This window comes from Urocitellus parryii, chromosome 5 (assembly GCF_045843805.1).
Source record: "Urocitellus parryii isolate mUroPar1 chromosome 5, mUroPar1.hap1, whole genome shotgun sequence".
Lineage (NCBI taxonomy): Eukaryota > Metazoa > Chordata > Mammalia > Rodentia > Sciuridae > Urocitellus > Urocitellus parryii.
The window spans coordinates 8,337,143-8,359,556 of NC_135535.1; the positions used below are offsets into that span (position 1 = coordinate 8,337,143).

General features: G+C 37.6%; 1 protein-coding gene across 3 annotated transcripts in view; it reads left to right on the plus strand.

Moving 5' to 3' along the window:
• The window catches only part of Mrtfa (myocardin related transcription factor A), a 111,806-nt gene that overhangs the window by 37,513 nt on the left and 51,879 nt on the right, over positions 1-22,414 (plus strand). Inside the window, exon 1 of one of the 3 annotated variants that reach the window (XM_026405970.2) lies at positions 10,720-11,195. The exons of the other annotated variants lie outside the window; for them this stretch is intronic. Coding sequence (XP_026261755.2) covers positions 10,991-11,195 — 205 coding nt within the window. The 5' untranslated portion in view covers positions 10,720-10,990. Of the gene's footprint in view, positions 1-10,719; positions 11,196-22,414 lie in introns of those variants that run through there. 3 annotated transcript variants of the gene reach the window in all.

The following is a 22,414-nucleotide window of genomic DNA, read 5'->3' on the forward strand; positions in this document are numbered from 1 at the left end:
TGTTTCTTCATTCCTCAACCCATAATCACTAATTTAGTTACTTTGCTTTAGTTGCTTTATCGTGGCCATGAATTATGCAGTGGCTAAAAACATACACTGTATTAATATAGTGTAGATGAGCTACAGAATCTAGAGAGAGGCCTGTCGATGTGACTAGACTGCAGGAGTTGCCCTTTTTCCATACCATACCTCTCATTTGGGTTCTGTGCTCCCCCAGAGGCCTTGGCATAGCAAAAGTATATAGTTGAACTTTGCACTGCCTCTTTTGATTTATTGCACTGGGAAGAATAAGTTTTGATATATGTATTTTTTTTTTCTTGTTCTTCCTTCTGAGGGAGCCTGCGTCATTGAGAAATGTTTAACCTCATGGCCTTGCACTGGAACTGGAAATTTGCCTGAGGGAACTTGAAGCCATCAGTGTGTCAGTGTTTTTACTCAAATTTCCCCTTAAGGGGAGGGGGATTTCAGCAGAATCTGCCAAAACAGGAAGATACTGGGAAATTTTTTAGTAGCAAAACTGTTGCCATTAGGTTACTGAAAGTATTTGAAAATTTTTCTGGAAATAAATATAGGCATTTTGAATTCCCTTTGGGAGAAAACTATAGAATCTATAGTTTTCTCTACCAGGTGTAAACAAAAATCTAGACTGAGAAACTTAGCTTTTCAGTTTTTGGTATGTTGTTATAAGGGAACTTTGACCCGCTGGGTGAGAAAGAGAAGCAAACCAGAGGGAGTTTACAAACTTTCCTGTAGGGAAAATAGCCATAGGCCAAGGCAAATCTCTGTGGACTATGGGAAGAATCTGTCTCTTTATCAGTTCTGGGTTATGCTAAGAGTAGATGGTAAATGGTGACTTTTTTTTTAGACAGATTTTTCGAATTCCTATTCATATTGTCATTGTTTTCCATTTCCAAAATCATTTATTTGACACAAGCAAGATATTTGCCCAGTAAGTGTTAGAATGGGTGATTTTTTTTTTCCGCTTAAAGGATAATCTATTAGGATGGAATATGACTACCTCTGCTTGGTTTTTTTTTTTTTTTTTTGGTTTATTTATTTGTTGCATAGATGAGGAAAGTTGAACAGTTGTTTGTCAGTGTGAACTGATAAAGTGAGCAGTTACTGAGCCCTGACAAGGGAGGAGTCGTGTGGTTAAATCTTTGTGGCAGCCTCATGACTTTCTGGAAAATTGGAAGCAACTTTGCTTAAACAGTACTTGATAGAAATATAATCGTTCTTTCCCACTGTAAGAGATAGTTGGGTTCATCTACCATGAGTTCTTTCTGGGGAATTTGGCATGGGTGATTGAGGGCTGATCATATTCATGGCTAGCATGAGACTTATTTTAGTTAGCAAGTGTTTATCAACTATCGATTATATGCTTATCACTATGATACTTATTCTGGGGGATTCCTGAGAAGTAGAAAGAATGATTCTGATATCCACAAAATTTACATTGTTGGAGATACAGGGACTACAAGGGGTCACAAGATCCTGAGAAAGAAAAGATAAATGGGGTCAGGAAAATGAAGGCAAGAAGGATAAATGGATTTAGGGATAGGCAAGAGGAGTCAGAGGAAGGAAGGATGAATCAGATGGTGTTCAGGTAGGAAGAGAATCCTAAGGAAAGATCTGGATACCAGACTAGGTGTGCTATGTAAGGAAGACTAAGGGTTTCACCTTGATTAGAATGGGAAAAGTGGGACAGTTGGAAGATTGTGTCAAATACATAATGATCATAATGATTAGCTGGATTACTGAGTAACTTGAATATTAGAGTTTGGCCCTCACCAGATAGTGGGAAGTCAATAGTCATTGAGTAACTAATTATTTAGTTTGTCAATTTCTTTAATTGGAATTTTAATTGAGATAATTGTAAATTTTTATAAAAAATATTTTTTAGTTGTAGATGGACATAATACCTTTGTTTTATTTTTATGTGGTGCAGGGGATTGAACCCAGTGCCTCATGCATGCTGGGCAAATTATGTACCACTGAGCCACAACCCCAGCCCCGAGATAATTATAGATTTACATGTAGTTTTAAAAAATAATATCAAATGAATCCTTAGTACACAATAATTACTTTTAAGAAATTTATTAAGAATTTTGTAAAGAAGCCAGGTGCAGTGGTGCATGCCTTTTATCCCAGAGACTTCGCAGGCTGAGGCAGGAGGATCACAAGCTCAAGACCCATCTCAGCAACTTATCGAGGTCCTGTCTTAAAACATAAAAAAGGGCTGAGGATGTAGCTCAGTGCAAAATGCCCCTGGGTTCAAGCCCTAGTGCCAAATAAGTAAAACAAATAAACAACAACAAAAAACAATCTGTTTACATTCATTAAGAAAGAATTTTATAAAGACAAAAAGGCTTATTTAATTCATAATTTTTGAAAGCTGAAAGTACAGGAGGCTTTATAGATTTGGTCTCTGGTGAGGGCCACCTTGGCTACATGACATCAATCAGGGTGAATGGCATCAAGGCAGGAGCATGTGCAAGAAGAACAGATCACATGGAGACCAAGGAGAAACCAAAGAGAACCATAAGAATTACTTTTTAAGTGCTAAGTTTGTGAAAGTTATTTCCAAGTTTGCACAGATGCATAAAATGTTTTGCCTCCTTCTTGCAGGCATACAGGAAAAAAGACATCCTTTTAGTAAAATAGCTTGGGTAAATCAAAATCTGAAGCCTAAAATATGTGATATTTGAGCATAGGTTTTAGAAAATTTAGAAACAATTAATTTTGGAAGGGGTTTAGGAGAGGTGCTTTATGGTGCAGGGGTCATGTGAAATTATTCACTCAGCATCTAAAATATGCCAGAGTCTGTGCCAGGTGCCAGGAGTATAGTGGTGAACAAGACAGACATGGTTCGTGTCCTCTCCCAGCCTGAAATTTATTGGTGAAGGCAGATAAGTAATTATAAATTATAATAAAGCAAAATAGGGGTTATTAAGGAATATTTCAGAATGCCATGGGAGAGCAGAGCAGGGGAATCCAAACAATTTAGGGAACATTGCAAGAAGGCTTTGCAGAGGAAGGGATTTTTAAGTGATGACCTGAGGGATGTTGCAGCAGAGTGATCTGTGTGAGGACCTGGAGAGGACAAATGAAATAGCACATTGAAGGAGCTGGAAGACATTTGTTACAGTTGGTAGTAGAGAGGCAGTGTGGTGTAACAGATGTGAGTGGAGCCTTTGCAGCCTTCCACTTCTGGGACTCATCTTCTCCAGCTGTGACAAGCAAAAATGTCTCCATATATTTCCATATCATGTCCCCTCATGGTCATAATTGCCCTGTGTTCAGAACCACTGGGTTTTTTTTTGTGTGTGTGTGAGGATTAAAGTTGTTGATTGTATAAAAGCACATAGAACCTGGCATGTGTGCCCTTACTGTGTTATATTACGATTAGTACAGTGGTGTTTAGGAAAAAAATGTGTTTCTTCTGATAATAGTTGAGGGAAATTTAGTCTCTCGTTTGATTAACTAAATAACAAAAAATAAAATATAGTCCAGATGCTGGTATGAACAAATGGGGTTGTCTCTTTCCAGTAAACTGTGTTTACATTCAGAGCCACTTTCTATGGATATAAAGCACTCCATTCATCAGGGAACCTGTGGCCCTGCCTTTATATATAAAGGTGTGTCTCAATTGAAAATTTCTTTCTTTTCTCCCCCCCTCTTCCTCCCTCCCTGAGGGATGCTGCAGGCAAGAGATCTGCAATCTGAGGGATGTAGACAGACAGACCTTCCTTCCTTCCTTCCTTCCTTCCTTCCTTCCTTCCTTCCTTCCTTCCTTCCTTCCTTCCTTCCTTCCCTCTCTCTCTCTCTCTCTCTCTCTCTCTCTCTCTCTCTCTCTCTCTCTCTCTCTCTCTCTCTTTTTCTCTCTCAATATAGAGGGGATCTTGTGTTGCTCAGGCTGGTCACTTACTCTTGGGCTCAAGTAACTCTCTTACTCCAGGCTTCCCAGTAACTGCAACTACAGACATGGGCCACTGAGCCTGAAACACTAAGTAATACTTAATGGAATTTCTCCATCATCTGACACAGCTCAAATTAATCCTTTTTAATGACTACATACTATTTTGTAGCTTGTATGTACATTCCCCTGTTGGTGAATGTTTGTTTTTTCCTTCTCTGCTCCCCTGTACCTCCTGTCTGTAGCTCTCTTTTCTTCTTTTTTAAAAAAATTAATCTGTAATATGTAGATTTATTATTATTATTATTATTATTATTATTATATTATTATTATTTTTGGGGTGGTGGTGGTGGTACTGGAGACTAAATCCAGGAGTGCTACATCCTAGCCCTTTTTATTTTTTGATAGAGAATCTCGCTAAGTTGACCAGGCTGGCTTTGAACTACAGCTTTTCCTGACCAGCTTCCTGCATCAATATACATCCCATATCCTTTTAAATTAAGTTTAACATAATATATTTCTATAAGAGGACTAAGTATCTTTAGGTTCAATAGACAATGCTACCAAATTGTTTTTTAAAGACTTCACGTTTTCACAGGTATGTATGAGAATACTGTCCCCGCCCCTGCCTACCTCTCTGGTATGTATAGATGCTATAAGATCTTTTAAGTTTTCCACTGGTCAAATGGGTGTGAAGTGTTAGCTTGCTGTTATTTTGAAATGATTCCAATCAGGACTATAGTTAGGATTCTTAACAGAAATAAGCCATAAGAAAATCCAGCCTCTTTGGCAGTACAGCTCTATCTCCTTAAAATCCCAATGAAACTTGGGTCGAACAGTATCAGAGGACAGATGAATATAACAGTTCCATTATAGTAAAAATGTGGGCATTCAAATTAAGATATCTATTAATGAGATTGTTGTACAGAACTAAATTATACTTAGGACTATATTTGTGCATCTGGGTAAAGCCTTTTTCCCTAGGCTTCTTGGCAGATTTTTGCTGCAGAGACAATTTTTCCGGGGAAGTCGAACATAGCACTAAGCAGATCATATTCAGGAAAGTACCAGCACCAAAATAAAACAAAATTTAAAAAACGAAAAATTGTGTTGTTGATGAATGCATCAGAATTTTTAGTTAGCATAGGTGGCACATTTTAAAAATTATGAAATGTTTTAAATTTTCCAAAAAAAGTTAAATTTTGAAAATTTACAAGGGATTCCAAATTGAAAGTGATTGTGAATATATTACTTTTGAAAGAAGCCAAGCCAACTCACCATACCAAGGGCTAAAGCTTTTTTTAGATTCCCTGGTTATAGACACCATGTAGTTAAATGGCTCTCTGGTTTATCCTGTCCTTGTATGTATGTGAACTAGGGGATTGGTGTCTGTGAAGGAAATATATAACCCTGGTTAGTGTGGTATCTGGGGTCTCTGACTTCTGGGGACATGTATGAATTAGCAGAACAATTTACAGGACCATGACCTTGCTTCAGAGGTGAAGCGAAGGGAGATGACCTTTTGACAGAGGACCTCTGGTGACTTTGTACTTTGAAAGATGTGAGATCAATGAAGTAATGTGAAAGAGCCAGCAGAATGGAGTTTGACATCATCTGATATGCCCCCAACTGTGTACTTCTGATTTTGTTGACAGTTCATAATGTGGAGAGATTGTTTGGTGACATCTGAACCATTGACAGAGAACAAATATTTTATTGTATGTTTTGGGACAATCACAAGCAGTTAGTGGTGAAGCACAAATGAACAAGATTTCTAGCCTGATTAGCCCTGCTCTTCTTCACCTAATAGGAAGAATTTGCTTTAGGGATTTCTTTCTTTTTTTTTTTTAAATATTACTTGTTGATGGACCTTTATTTATTTATTTGTGGCGCTGAGAATCAAATCCAGGGCCTCACACATGCTAGGCAAGTGCTCTACCACTGAGCCACGACCGCAGCCTTTGGGTGACACACAGTACAACCTGAGGCCTTTCAGCAAGATGAGCAGAGCAGGAGTACACAGGTTGTTCAGAACTTCACTAGTTGCTGGCCCTGTGCATTGATGAGTTGGGAGTGGGGTGGCAGACCATGGTAGCAAACATGTCCTCTGTGGCACTAAGTAGGGAAAAAGACTGGGGGCTGAACTATGATGATTAATCCATAGAGCACTATTTTTCATAAAGTAGATGGTAAACCACCAATAAGAAATAAATAATATAAGTATGGTATTCTTTCTGTTTACAGGTATAGATTTTTACTTTATTAGAATAAAAAATTATATTAAAATCCTGTCCAGATTTCCTCTGCTTCTTAAATTCTTGTGTTTGTGTTGAAGTATCACATGCTTGATTTCAAATCAAAGGGGAATTTATGGGGATAAGTTTTAGTAAAGTTTGGCCCTTGTCTTAGTCCATTTTCTGTTTCTATAGCAAAATACCCTAGACTGGGTAGTTTGTAAAGAAAAGAGCTGTGTGTACCTTTTGGTTCTTGAGATCCCAGAGCATAGTGCTAGCTTTTGCTTGGCTCTTTGTAGGCCCTTCTGGCAATATTACGACATGGCAGTGGAATCATGGTGGGAGTATGTGCAAGAAGGAAAGATCACATGGAAAGATAGGATGTCAAAGGAATTTGGGGGCCAGACTCACTCTTATTACAACAATCCACTTTCATTGGAACTAACTGGGGTCCCATGAGAATCCCTGCTGAGTGCAGTTCCTCCAGTGACCTAACCACCTTCCATTAGGCCGCACCTTTAAAGATTCTACCATCTCAACACCCACATACTGGTGACTAGACACCTAGTACATGAACCACAAACCTTTGTGAGAGACATACTCAGACCATATTCAAACCTTAGCAACCCTTAATGTCTAAGGTCACAGATAAGATGTTTTCTTTTTGTGTTGTACGGTCTGCCTTCAAAATCTTTTTAAATGACCATTCTTGCTTTCAAAATCATTTGTAAGAAAAAACTGTTTTAGCTTAGGCATAGTGGCAGACACCTGTAATCAATCCCAGTGACTCGGGAGGCTGAGACAGAATTGCCAGTTCAAGGCCAGCCTGGGCAACTCAAAGACAAGAAGGTCTGAGAATGTAGCTCAGTTATAGAAAACACTTGCCTAGCATGTGGATTCCAGTATACCCATCCCCCAAAAATCTATTTTAGAAAGATGGTTAAAACATTTTTGAGTATGTGATTAGAGGGAGCAGCACTCTTTTTAGTTTTTCAAAAATTATTTTGCTTGAGGAACATTATTAAATGCTACACACACACACACACACATACATACATATATATATATATATTTTTTTTCCCCCTCCCTGAAGACATGATTACCCAAAGGTTTAGCCAGTTAGAAAACTCTCCTTTCATCTTTTTTTTCTGTTTCAGAAAGTTCTACTTTTGGTAAATGGCTGTTCCAAAGTGTGCTCTGGCAATTCCATTCCACAGTTTTGTGTTCAGGCTGCTTGTCAGTACTCTGTGTTGTCTCTGCTCTTTAAATGACTCAGTATTACTCAGAGAATCAGAACAAGGAATCCTGGGAGAGACTGTGACTGGCTTCCTATTTTGGGTGATGGTTTTTATTTAATTTACTAGGTCATGTAATGCAGGCAGACATTAACAGTTTGAGAAATTCTAAAGGAATGTAGGTTCCAAGCATGACATCTTTATGAGAAAACAGTTGTGAGTTCACTAAAATATTAATTTGGTAATGTTAAACAGTTATTTTTAAAAAATACCTTGTTCCCCCTTTTCCTACCCTGTGAGTATTTTTATTAAACAATACAACAAAAGGAACAATTTGCTAAATTATTTTCTGCATAACAGACATACTGATTAATTGATTGTATCATTAAATTCTTTCTAAAACCCCATGAATTTGGTGATGTAATCCCCATTTCCAGGTATGAAAAGGATTACTCAGAGAGATTGAGTGATTTACTCAGAGCCAGATTGGTGGTAGGGGGTCAGAGTCGGAGTTTGAGTTTAGGGCTGTGGGATTCCAGATGCAAATTCTCAGCCTTAAGTTTACACTGTCCCTGTCTTACTTCTGACAGGTGGATGATCTGTATATAGGTCTTGGGCAGACTGAAAAACAATCTGGTTGTCTTGGTTGCTGTGACAGTTCATCTCTTTACTTGCCTGTGCCTGTACTGTATGTATAATACACACTTAGTAAATATTTATTGCATGAGCAAGTATGTAGTAAAGCATGGAAGATGGAAGTGTGCTGACATTTGTTTGTAAAGATTTTTAAGTATATGCTGTGTTTGTAAATATAGTAAAGTACATCTTAAACTAATGTTTATCAGGTTTATTTTTTGCATATATAGCCTTTTAGATGAGAATAAAACACCTCCTGGCTTGGTTTCTGGAGATTAACTATAGTTTGAGTTCTCACTTCCCTCCTTGTAACCAGCCTGCTGGTCTTGTCCTCTTCCTTTTCACAATGCTGGCAAAATGACTTGTCTCTATTTCTCTTTTTCTATTCTCAAATCCCCAAGTAATTGTTTTCACACCTTTTGCTTTTGTACATGCCTCTTCCTTTGGTTAGAATGCCCTTCCCATCTTTTTGGATTGGTGGGGTTTTTTTTGTTGTTGTTGTTGTTTTTTTGTTTTTTAAAATAATTCTGATCTCAGCCCAGGTGCTTTTTCCTTTTGAGACAGGTTTTTGGTAAGTTGCCCATGTGATCCTCCTGCCTCAGCCTCCTGAGTTGCTGGGATTACATGGAAGCACCAGTGTGCTTGGCTTTAATCTGTTATTGTTATTGTTATTTTTTTTAGTTGAGGTAAATTTATGTACAATAAAATACAAAACCTTGTTTAAGAGTACAGTTCAGTGAGTTTTGATAAAAATTATACCAGTACAGTTAGGATACAGAATATTTCCATTACCCCAAAAAGCTTCACATGCCTCTGGGGAGACCTCTGAATTTTGCCTTTTCCTGAACTTCAAATAATTAGTCATACAGTGTGTAGACTTATGTTTCTGTCTTCTGTTATTCGCATAATGCTTTTGACATCCATCAGAGTTGGTGCCTATAGCAATAGTTGGTGGGGTTTTTTCTTTTTAATTACTTAAGTAGTATTTCCATGTATGGATGTACCACAATTTTTATTCCATTCACAAGTGGAAAGACATTTATGTTATTTCTAGTTTTAGACAATTACAAATAAAGCTGCTCTGAATATTCATGTATAGCTCTTATATGGATATACATATTTTTTGTTTTCTGGGATAAATACTCAGGAATGGAATTATTGACTTGTATATTAAGTTTATAAACATCTTCTGAAGCAAGGAGCATTATTATCATTTTCTACCCCCTCCCCCACCCCACAGCACACAGTAATTTGGAAAATGCCATTTGCTCCTTGTTCTCAATACCAGTTATTTATTATTATTTATTGGTAGTGTTTGTGTTCTGACACTAACCAAATAATAATCTTTACATGTTCTTATTGGGAAAGGTATTGCACCCCCCACCTTTTTTTTAGTACTAGAGATTGAAACCAGTGGTATTTAACCCAGTAAGCCACACCCGCAGCCCTTTTTATTTTTTATTTTAAGACAAGGTCTCACTAAGTTACTTTAGGGCCTTGTTTTGCTAAGGCTGGCCTTGAACTGGTGATTCTCCTGACTCAGCCTCCTGAGCAGCTGAGAATACAGGTGTATGCTATCACGCCTGGCCTAATTAAGGGTTTCTGTTGCAAGTTTTTCTCTCTTCATTTTACAAATACTTAGCAATTTACAGTATATATGGAGTAGATGGAGAAGAATGACTCTACTCTCAGTGCCCCCAGCAGGCCCTGTAAACAGGAGCCATGGCAGATGATTGTGACACATTTGATTGATCGATCCATCCTTTTTTCCTTCCTTCTTTTTTTGTGCTGGGATTGAACCCAGTGCCTTGTGCATGCTAGGCCAGACACATTTGATTCTGATTGTTTACCTATTTTCTCACTATAACAAATTACTTACAATAGTGGTTTTCCCTCCCATTGCCTCTGCAATGTATTCCTCTTAGGGAGAAGAATAGGGAGACACATCTGGCTGCAGCTGTGCCACCAGCCTTAATATCTGATTCTCCTTTTAGGAGAATGCCTGTGAGTGTCATGGTGGCAACCGTTTTTATAATCAGCTGGGTAGATCTTTAAATTCAGTCTGCTGGTGGATTTGTCCTGATTGCCTTCCCAATGGTTTGAATGATGGAACTGTGACATCCAAGGAGTAAAATCAAAGGGTAACAAGATAAGAATATGAATCTCAATTTTTTTCTAGGCTGCCATTTTTGTCTTAATACACTGTCCCTGACACTAGCCAGCATCTTAGAGTCTTCATTTGCTTTTGAAACAAAAAGGTCAAATATGTACTGAGCTACATGTTTTAGAGATTTTATTAACAAGTGTTTGCAAGTTGCTAAGAAGTGTTCATTTGTTTGTTCATTCATCGAGCAGTTTGCCAGTTAACCATGTTTATGATTCCTATTTCAGTGCTCTGATAGGGCTTTTTTCAAAATCAATTCTTTCTGAGGTCTCTCCCTACCAGTTTGGTATCTTTTGTCTGTAAGCATTTAAAACACAAATGTTAAGTAAAATAAGATAGTGCTGAAATTTAGCTCCTTGTTAAAACTTTGATACAGGCTTAGCACAAGAAGGAAGGGAGGCAGTGGGAAGAACAGGGAACCTAGTCATGTGATACTTACTGCTTGTCTGGCAGAAGCCTTTTGGTTCTGAGCAGAGAAACCAACTGTTTACTATTTTGGGTGAGTGAGGTTGGTTGGTTGCTACGAGTATTTTCTCCAAGGGAACCCTCTCCTCTTCCAGCTCTACACATTGAAATCATTCCCGTTCTGCTTTTTAGCATTTGGGAAGAGGAGAGAGGTGTCTATGTGGAGGCCCAGTGCTAACAGGAAGAAATGTTTTGTCAGGAGATGTACTGATTCTGACCTTCTGCTATCTGCTTTTAATGCTCCACTCCCTGAGTAAACTCAAGATCTAGCTGTTCTTGCAACTGCAGAAATGAAGTGCATACTTTAACCCAAAGAGCAGTGCTAATCAGGAAATAATAAATGGCCTCTCTAAGGAGTGAGGAAAGGAAGACTGGCTTCTTGCAGCGTTGGCCTCTGGAGTCTCATATCTCTTCCAGAATGTTGGAGAAGACCAAGATTCATCAGCCCACCTGCAGGTTTTTGCCCCTCTCATGGATTGTCCTGAAGCCCCGGAAGGACAGCTGCTCAGCAGTGTGCCTTGCCCCTTCTCACAGTTTGCCGGAAGGTTAGAGGGTTTCTCCTTTCGTGATTTGCATGCTTTTGTTTCCTCCTAAACTTCCTGCTGTCCTTTACTGTCCTTTATCATCTTCCTATTTCTCTGTAGCCACCCAAGCCTTGACTTTGGATTTTTTTCCTCCCAAAGTTTAAAGATTATTGAATGCCCAACAGATAGATAACTGGACATAGTATTTGTAGGGTGCATTTTGTGACCTGATAGGACAGTAGTTAATTAAGATATTTCATTGTGTCACTCCTTTCCTTCTTTCCATGCACAGCTGATATAGCCAAGCTTAACACCGTGGAAAAAGGGAAGAAAAAACTTATCTCTAGTAAAGTGGGATTTTTTCCCTCTTTATGTGGGTCAAATGTGGTGTTTTATCACTAAAACACTCTGGCAATGGCTACTATACAAATAAATAGGCAGCTATTGGTGATGACTCAGTTTCTTCTGTCTCTTAAATACTGAAAGTGAGTAGATAAGGTCTCATAACTCTAAATCATCATAATTTAAAATAAAACTACTCCTGGACAGCTTTTTACTTGTAGTGCATCAGTTTTGATTAGTGTAGACAATTTACATTGGCCATATCAATCTTGAAGTAATTTTTCTTCATAAATATCCTTCTTTCATGTTCTGAAACTGCTTGAAAAGATATTCTTTGGGAGTGGAATGGACACATTTGAGTTCTGCAGAAAAGTTCAGTGTTAAATTTGAGAAAAATTCAATTTTTTTTTTAATGTTTTGAGAAACATTCTGGGATGTTAAAAAAAATGAAGGTGGGTACTTTATCCAAATGCTATCAAATATGAATGGAAAGAATTGTCAATATTTTATTGTCCTAGTTTGGAAACCCTACCATTCATAACATAATTTATCTGCAGTCTTTATATTGATTGCATAAATTCTACTTTTCTAAAAACTTAAACATTGAGCATGTGGAGCTAGAAAAGAAAATGAGTGATCATCAGTGCCATTTACTGAGAGAATAGTTTTAAGACCTGATTGAGAGGCGATTGATTTCTCTTAATATCTGGAAGTGTTCTAAAATAACGTGAAAGAAACACAACGGCCCCATTAGAGGGCACATTGTTAGAGAAGCAGAGAGAATATATGGCTCAGAATTTACATCTTTGGGCAGCTACCTTTGATTTTTATAATCCAGAAAGATATTTTTGCATTAGCTGTAAAACCATATAGGAAATATAAATGCAGTCTTGTCATGAATAGGATCAGAATAATTACCTTAAGCAACAGAATTTAAATTTTGATTGGGTGCTTAGAACCTTGTTTTTAGAATTTTGTATGTTTGCTAAATCTTGAGATGACTCAAATTATGTCTTCTATAAGTAAATATACACATTATTTTAAAAAAATCACTGTCATTTTGAAAGTTTCATAGAAGAAATGGATTGTGCACTAGGTAGCAAAAGTATAAAGGATATCCCATATTCTTTTGGGCAGAAACAGGTATTTGAGGAACAGAGAATTCTTCCGTGAAATATATAAAGATAATCACTGAAAATGATTCTTCTTACTCTTATATTTTATTATTATAGATAAATTTCTAACAACAATCTTTTTCTTCTTTCGTAGTTTTTCTCTTCCTTATTCATTGATTTTATTTTGTAGGGGATGGAATGCAGCACTTTGTGCATGCTAGACAAGTGCTCTACCACTGAGCTGCACCCCCAATCCTTATTTTCTTTATTACCAGACTTTGACAAGGATCCATTCTGCCTGATTTTTTTTTTTTTTAATCTCCAGTAGGATGAGTGAGCAGTCATGAAAGATTGGTATCTTTGAATGGTTTTGTACCACCTTTAGGTACAGTACTGCCCAGTTCCCACCTGTATTATCCATTATGGTAGCCACTAGCCAAATGTGGCTGTTGAGACTTGAAATGTGACTAACACATGAGAAACTGAATTTTTTATTTGATTTTAGTTAAATTTAAATATTAGATGTGGCTAGTGGCTGCTGTGTTGGACATCACAGTTCTAGACCTTAGTGAGCGTTTTTTTTTTTTTAAAAAATATTTATATTTTTTAGGTGTAGTTGGACACAATATCATTAATTAATTAATTAATTTTTTAAATGTGGTGCTTAGGATCGAACCCAAGGCCTCACACGTACTAGGCAAGTGTTCTATCTCTGAGCTAATACTCCAGCCCCAGTAAGCCTTCTTTCATTACTCCCCTTCACCGCTGAATGCTCTAGCTAAATAGGAGAGTGTCAGCTATGTTCTTAACCTTTGGGTATCTCCCATTTCCAGGCCTTGGCTCTTGCTATTCATCTGTAGTTTATGAAGTGCTTCAAAGATTGCTTAATGCTGCTGCCCCCATGAAGCTTACCTAATCCTTTTGTACTCTGGAAATTTATTATCTGAAAACTCTCAAAGCTCTTATGATGCTCATTGATTACATTCATTTGTTTTACATTTTTTCTCTCATCCACTGTATTTATAAATTCCGTAAGGGGGTTTCGTAGTTATTTTTAAATGTGTGTGATAGTTTCAATCTTTTCTTTCTCTTAAAAATGCATAGCAGAGTCTTTTAATGCATAATGGATGGGTTGTGTGAACTAGCTATTAGTCTACTGAGATTGTTGATGGTTACTGTTCTTCCTGACACTAGAGGGTAGTATTGTGTCCATAAGCCAATTGTGATGTTTATTCCAAAGTGACAGATTTGGAGTACTCTCCTAATTCAGTTTTATATAAATAATTCTAGCCTTCAGAAAGAAATCACATCTGTTGATTGTCCAGTGATATTAATAAATGCTATTTTTATAAAGTTATCTTGAGTTAGATTTAGACTGATGTTGGACCAGGAAAGAGATTCTTACTATATCTGAGAAGTACTAGCCAAGATATTAAACATCAGAGATTAATTCCTTGAGAACAAAAGCCTTTTTATGGTAGGCAGCTAGTATCCTAGCACTGAGCAGATAGTCAAGGTCTGAAGTTCTTAGTTTGATCTTGCCAGTGGTGAGCTTGGCCAAGTTGCTCTAAGCTTGGCAAACCAGTTCCTCTCATTGTACTTATAGTGGGTATAATGTTCACTGAACTAACTCTAGGGCCAAATGATCTCATATGTATTAGAAAGCAACTTTGTAAAGTATTATGTAAATGTATAATGTTATTTCCCTGCTCATTGCCTGTTTTGTGCCTGGAACCAAAGCATGCACATAATAAATGATTAATTTAAAATTTTTATGACATTAATTTTTAAATTTTAAGATTGCACTCTGATAAAGGTTGATGAGAAATAAAAATGATGCTGATATACTCATCTAAGAGGCTACATACCCTGAGAAGTGATTATAGTCACAATAGTTTAGTTTTTTTGTTTGTTTGATTTTTGTGGTGCTGGGGATTGAACCCAGGGTCTTGTGCATGTGAGGCAAGCACTCTACCAACTGAGCTATATCCCTAGCCCACCTTTGATGTTATTCAATTTAAAAATGTACTGGTTATAGTCATGATAGTTTAATTAACATGTATCCTCACTTTTGATGTTATTTAGCCTCAGAATGTACTATATGTGATATATAAGTGTAAACTCTTTTTTTTTTAAGTCTTTTGTCTAGTGGATTTATTTTTGTGTATCCTCTACCCTTTTTTATACTAATTTCAAATATTCAGAATCAGTCAGTTATAGTGAGGTATTTGGGCTTCTTATAAAAAACCAGGTTAAAAATAGTTATTTAGACAAAATTGTTACAGTTTGGAAATTCACATGGTTATATTCTCCTGCCAGATTTGTAGTTAGAAAAGAAGCAAGCTATTCTAGAAGAGAGGGTAGTATGGTAGTTGCTTTTTGTTGAAACCAACCATCAGCCTGGAGCTTTCTCTAGTAAATTATTAGATTCATTAAATAAAATGTCTGGCTGAGGTTGATGCAGTCTCACAGTTACAAAATATTATTGCCAAAGAGAGTTGCAGTCATAATATCTGCAATCGAATCATTTCCTGTTCAGGCTGAAGGTGGGGAACCATCTGAAACTAGTCCTGTAAGATTATAAGAAATGCCTTGGTGAGGGAGGACTTTTTTTTTTTTTTTTTTTTTTAAAGAGAGAGTGAGAGAAGAGAGAGAGAGAGAGAATTTTTTAAAATATTTATTTATTTTTTTTTTAGTTCTCGGCAGACACAACATCTTTGTATGTGGTGCTGAGGATCGAACCAGGGCCGCACGCATGCCAGGCGAGAGGGAGGGAGGGAGGGAGGGAGGGAGGGAGGGAGGGAGAGAGAGAGAGAGAGAGAGAGAGAGAGAGAGAGAGAGAGAGAGAGAGGGAGGGAGGGAGGGAGGGAGGGAATTTTTTTTTTTTTAGAGAGTTTTTAATATTTATTTTTTTTAGTTCTCGGCGGACACAACATCTTTGTTGGTATGTGGTGCTTGAGGATCGAACCCGGGTCGCACGCATGCCAGACAAGCGCGCTACCGCTTGAGCCACATCCCCAGCCTGGTGAGGGAGGACTTGACACAATTGAGTACACAGCCTAGCAAGTGTAGGGATGAAGAAGGCACCCAAGGATCCTGGGACTAATCAGACTTAAAGGCGTAGATCAGGATATGCAAAGCCCAGTCCCTTGGGGTGATCTGAATAAAGCTCCTCTAGGGCATTCAGGTATGTGCTGAATATACCCGGGCAGTGGGCCAGGCAGATGGCACATTCCTGCATCAACCTTCAGAAGCCTGCCAGGTTCAAAAGCTAGTGCAGGGAAAGCATGGCTGTGTCCTGGCAAGAACAGCCCCCAAGAGCCTGCATTTCATGTTGAGGGGATGTTCCCCAGTTGAGGGGATGCCTTGGGACTGGGCTAGTCTCTTGAGTCCACTTAAGGATTGGCATATATTCTCACAGTGCTTGCTCCTACCTCATCTTGGAGTTGCTTTTTATTGTTAATAAAGCTCCAGAACTGATTCAACTCCTCTGAGTGATTCCTCCAGACTGGGGATGACTTGGGGTTAGTTAGTCTTTGGGATTCCACAACTCCCCTCCCTTTCCACTGAAGCCTATCTTCATTCAGCTCACATTCTCAAGTTTGACTAAGCCACCCATCTAAGAATAGGTGGGAAGCATGTTAGGCTGCAGTATAACTTGCTCCATGCACCCTCTTAGCTGTATAAAGGAAATTTAGTGTAATATACTCCTTACACTTCACCCCTACTTTCCTGTTGCCCTTTTGATTTTTTTTAAATCTGATACTCAGCCTCTCCTCTCCCCACTCACACACCATTGGAGTCTCCTAAGCTATTTCTGTCCATTTAATGATCCCCAGCTGTTGCTGTAGTTCTAGCTGTCTTCGTACCCAGGGGAAGCAAAAAGCCATAGGAAGAGGGGTCTTGCATATTGTGGATCACACATTGTGTCACACAAGTCTTAATCATTTTGCTAAAACCACTAGGATGAGGTTCTGAGGGAGAGTATTAATACTGGAATAACTTGAAAATGCAGAAGGGAAAGTACAGGAAGCTTCTATCAGAGACATTTAGAAAAGAAGCATTCTGGATGAGTGTAGTTGACAATAATGCATCACCTGTTTCCAGATAGAGGAGAGAACTTTGAATGTATTCACCATAAAGAAATAATTAAGGTGATGGATAATTTACCCAGTGTATATCAGTCAAAACATCTTATTGTACCTGATAAAAACATAAAAATATTATGTGCCAAATGAGTTAAAAAAAAAATAAAACAGCAGTCTGCTGATATATGTAGCAGTTCTCTGCATTATTCATAATCGTGGTAGAAAATTGTGGTATGTAGTGACTATTTGATCACTTTGCATTCTGCTTTAGCTATTAGGCTGAAATGTCCCCATTTCACACACTATGGTGTGTGCTTAAGGAGCCAGATACCTAAATACAAGGAAGGATTCTGTGGTAGGAAAGAGGAAATCAATCCTAACATGGCAAGAAAAAAACATAGATTTCAGTTCTGCTTTAATCTAATGCAGGTTTGTTTCGTAAAATTTTGTGCAAAACCTGTTGTAATGAAATGTACCACTTGCAAATTCAACCACACATACTTAAGGAAATACAAAGTTGCAGTTTGTAAAAACAGTTTGTAAAAAGAAAATGAACTTCCGTGCGTTACACATACCTTTGTTTTTTGAGATGTCTTTACTAATCTTGCGGGATGGGGAGTGCAGACCTCCTACAGTTAAAGGAGCTCCTGGCTTCTTTTTTATGTATTTGATCTTGAGAATGTTAACTCTTTCCAGCAAGTTTTGCTGCTAGTCTCATAGTGTTCATGTTCACAAACTGCAAGGAGTTTAGTTTTATGGATCTTATTATTATCATTTTGGCACTGGGGATTGAACCCAGTGCTCATGCATGCCAGGCAAGCACTCTACCAACTGAGCTGTATTCCCAGCCCTAACTTTATGGATTTTATTCTTATGCAGTGGAGAAAAATTTTGCTGTAGCCTTTACTTAAAATTAATTTTAAAATCTTTAATTTTTTTGAGTCAGTCAAAATTTTGCATCACCTAGGATTGAAGGGTAAGAAATTATTTTTTATTTAAACTTAAACACCCCTAGAGAACTTAAACAATTATTTTAACCAGAACTTACTCTTTATTTTCCCCAAAATGTCATTTAAATGAAATGCCATTAATTACTACAAACACTGAAAATTAACTTTAAAAATAACAAGAAGCAACATAAGAGGTCTTGAAATATTTTAATAGAAGAAACTAACTTTCTAAATATTTATAAAATTTTTATTAGGTTGCAGGCCTTCCTCATGATTCCATTATTCTACCATGCTCTGAATTTTTCAAGTCCCTATTAAAAAATACAGATAACAGAAATATGCCAATCTAGCTTTAAGGAAAAATAATTTTTTGTCTCTTCTGGCTTGCCTTGGAATGACCTCCTGGTTCCAGGTTTGCTCACCTGTCTCCTACCCTCAACAAAGTTGGATGCAAAATGATAGCCAGGCATGCCAGTAGGGATTAGCAAATGAGATTCTAGACTGCCCATATTTTCTGAGTAGAATTAATGCCACAAGAAAAATGCCATTCCTGGTATTTTTTTTTTTTTTAACTTTGAAGGTATTATTCAGATGGCCTTCCCTGAATATGCTAAAGGAAGCACATTCCCAGTTTATTTCTGTGCCATTCTGGCATCTAGTGCAAGGACACTCTATGATCAGGTCTTATGTGATAAGAGTTCAGTTTTTTCCTAAGAGATGGGTCTTGTTATGTTACCTAGGATGGCCTCAAACTCCTGGGCTTAAGTTATCCTCCCCTGTCAGCCTCCCAAGTAGCTGGCACTACAGGTGCATGCCATAGTGTCCAGCTCCTTTGATAGAGGTGCTTGAACATCACCTCCTGAAATCTGTGGGAAAGAGCCTCTGATAATGCTGAAGTACTTAGTAGTTTGTCATCAGTCTGCCACAGTAGAGAAGGTTACATCAAGAGGGAGATGAGAGCTGGGCTCAGTGATGCATGCCTGTAATCCCAGCCGCTCAGGACTCTAGGCAGGATCGTGAGTTCAGTGCTAGCCTCAGCAAAAGCAAGGCGCTAAGCAACTTAGTGAGACCCTGTCTCTAAATAAAATACAAAGTAGGGCTGGCTCAGTGGTCGAGTGCCCCTGAGTTCAGTCCCTGGTACCCCACCAAAAAAGAGGGAGATGAGTACCCAGAATGAAATGGTCAACCCCAGATTTTTTTTGGTGATATGATGAAGAGTTTCACTGACTTACTATTTATATAATTATTAATATTTTTGCTGTGACTCTAGCAGTGTGATGGCAAAGGATAAACATATTGGATCCTTCATTTCTTAAATATTGTTTATGTTTTTATTCTTGAGACAAACCTTTTCACAGCACCTTTGCACTTGCTATGACCTCTTTGTACTCTACCTAAGATTACCATGCCTCAGTCACTCCATTCTCTTATTCCACTATACTTTTCTTCACTAATGTACCAGCTGAAGTTAAAATGTATATAACTTGATATTATGTCTTCCCACCCCCAGAACATATGCTCTACAAAGGCAGAGACCTCACCTGTCCATGTTACTGGTTTATCACCTAGCATGGTTCCTGGCATAGATGGAATGAATGAATCAGCCAACTGAGAATATCTCTAGTACCAGTGCAGGACTTCTGAAGCAAGTACTTCCTGCCTTTATAGAGTAGATGTACCTGCATTGAGAGCCAAATGGGAAGTAGGCCTGTGAAGTTCTTTGAATCTTCTGTCCCGTTAGATGTGGCCACTGTTGTCGTATTAGAGTCTCTGTTTCCTTTGGAATTTGATTATAAGTAGCCTTTTCAGATTCTAGAGTTCTAATATATATATACTATACATATTTTGTACTAATCACTGCAATTATCTGTATTTCTCCCTGGTTAGTAAGTATATAGATTATTTCTTTCCAGCCACATTATATGGGTAGCACTGTTAAGTATCATGTTGTGTTGTTTTAAAACATAGACAACTGCTGGGTCTTATGAAAGAAGAGAGGTGGTACATATAACAGTACTTAAGGGCACTGGCACTAGATTCAGACAGAGCTGGGCTCCTGTTTCTGCTCTGTCCTTTATTCACTTGGTCACCTTGGACAATTTGCCTAATCTTTCTAGTAGATGTCCTGCATTGAGAGCCATATGGGAAGTAGGCCTATGAAATTCTTTGCATCTTTCTAAACTTCTTTCCCATTTCTTGTCTATGAAATGATAATAGCATCTTGCATATAGTTTTGTGGTGGAAACTAAGATAACACGTTCATGCCATTTTATAAATGTTATTGCACAATACAGAGACCTTTTATTTTGCATATTTGAATAGCTTAAGTTAGGTTTTCATAAGTTGATCCTTTATAAATTACCAGACTAGATGAATAAGTAGTCCAGGTTAACCAATCAAGAAGGTATTTCATCTAGAGCTCTGCCTTTTCTTCCTGACAGTATCAGATTAAATAGAGGATACTTACCATTTTTTTTTGTATTATTTCTGGTTTCTAAAACAGATTATTTGAAAAACAAATTAAACTCATGTTTACACACTGTATGTAGAGATGGAAGAGAAATTTATGGGATTGTGAAATGTTTGAAAGAACATCAATAAAACAAATTTGAAATCTCAATAGTTTGTGCAATATGTGTTTTTTAAAATTTATTCTAATTTGTTAATATGATAGCAGGATGCATTACAATTCATATTACACATATAGAGCACAATTTTTCATATCTCTGGTTGTATACAAATATATTCACACCATTCGTGTCTTCATATATGTAATTAGGGTAAGGATGTCCATCTCATTCCACCATCTTTTTTATCCCCTTTCCCCCCCTCCCTTCCCCTCCCTTTCCTTTTCCCTATCTAGATTTCATCTAATGCTCCTGCTCCCAACTCCACTATGAATCAGCTTCCTTATATCAGAGAAAACATTCAGCATTTGTTTTTTTGGGGGGATTGGCTAACTTCACTTAGCATCATCTTCTCCAGCTCCATTCATTTACCTGCAAATGCCATGATTTTATTCTCTTTTATTACTGAGTAATATTCCATTTGTATATATATCACATTTTCTTTATTCATTCATCTACTGAAGGGCATCTAGGTTGGTCCCACAGTTTAGCTGTTGTGAATTGTACTGCTGTAAACCTTGATGTGGCTGTGTTCCTGTAGTATGCTATTTTGAAGTCCTTTGGGTATAGACCTGACGAGTAGGATACCTAGATCAAAAGGTGATTCCATTCCCAGTTTTCCCAGTTTTCCCAGGAGTCTCCATTCCATATTGGCTGCTCCCATTTGCAGTCCCACCAGCAATGTATGAGTGTGCCTTTTGCTCTGTAGTATAAAGTCTGGTATAGTGATGCCACCTGCTTCATTCTTCTTGCTAAGGATTGCTTTAGCTATTCTGGGTCTCTTATTTTTCCATATGAATTTCATGACTTCTTTTTCTATTTCTATGAGATGTCATTGGGATTTTGATTGGAATTGCATTAAATCTGTTTAGTGCTTTTGGTAGTATGGTCATTTTGACAATATTAATTCTGCCTATCCAAGAACAAGATAGATCTTTTCATCTTCTAAAGTCTTTTTTGATTTCTTTCTTCAGAGTTCTGTTGTTTTTTTGTAGAGGTCTTTCATCTCTCTAGTTGATTCCCAAGTTTTTTTTTTTTTTTTGAGGCTATTGTAAATGGGGGTAGTTTTCCCTTGTTTCCCTTTCAGAGGATTTGTCACTGATATACAAAAATGCCTTTGATTTATGGGTGTTGATTTTGTATCCTGCTACTTTACCGAATTTATTTACTAGTTCAAGAAGTTTTCTGGTGGAATTATTTGGGTCTTCTAGGTATAGAATCATACCATCAGCAAATAATGCTAATTTGAGTTCTTCTTTTCCTATCTGTATCCCTTTAATTTCTTTCATCTGTCTAATTGCTCTGGCTAGTGTGTCAAGAACTATGTTAAATAGAAGTGGTGAAAGAGGGCATCCCTGTCTTGTTCCAGTTTTTAGAGGGAATGATTTCAATTTTTCTCTATTTAGAATGATATTGGCCTGGGGCTTAGCATGGATAGCTTTTACAGTGTTGAGATATATTCCTGTTTTCTGTAGTTTTTCTAGTGTTTTGAACACTAGAAAGTGTACAAATACAGGGGTGCTATATTTTGTCGAATGCTTTTTCTGCATCAATTGAGATGATCATATGGTTCTTATCTTTAAGTCTGTTGATATGATGAATCACATTTATTGATTTTTGTATGTTGAAACAATCCTTCGGATGAACCCCACTTGATTGTGGTGCACTATCTTTTTGATATGTTTTTGTATTAGATTTGCCAGAATTTTATTGAGAATTTTTGCATCTACATTCATTAGAGATATTGGTCTGAAGTTTTCTTTCTTTGATGTGTCTTTGCCTGGCTTTGGAATCAGGGTGATACTGGCCTCATAGAATGAGTTTGGAAGCACTCCCTCTTTTTCTATTTCCTGAAATAAATTGAAGAATTCTGGTATTAGTTCTTTAAAGGTCTTGTAGAACTCTTCTGTGAATCCATCTGGTCCTGGACGCAATAAGTGGTTTTTAAACAAACTTAGAGATTCTTGGGGCTGGGGATGTGGCTCAAGCGATAGCGCGCCATGCCTGGCATGCGTGCGGCCCGGGTTCGATCCTCAGCACCACATACCAACAAAGATGTTGTGTCCGCCGAGAACTAAAAAATAAATATTAAAAATTCTCTCTCTCTCTCTCTCTCTC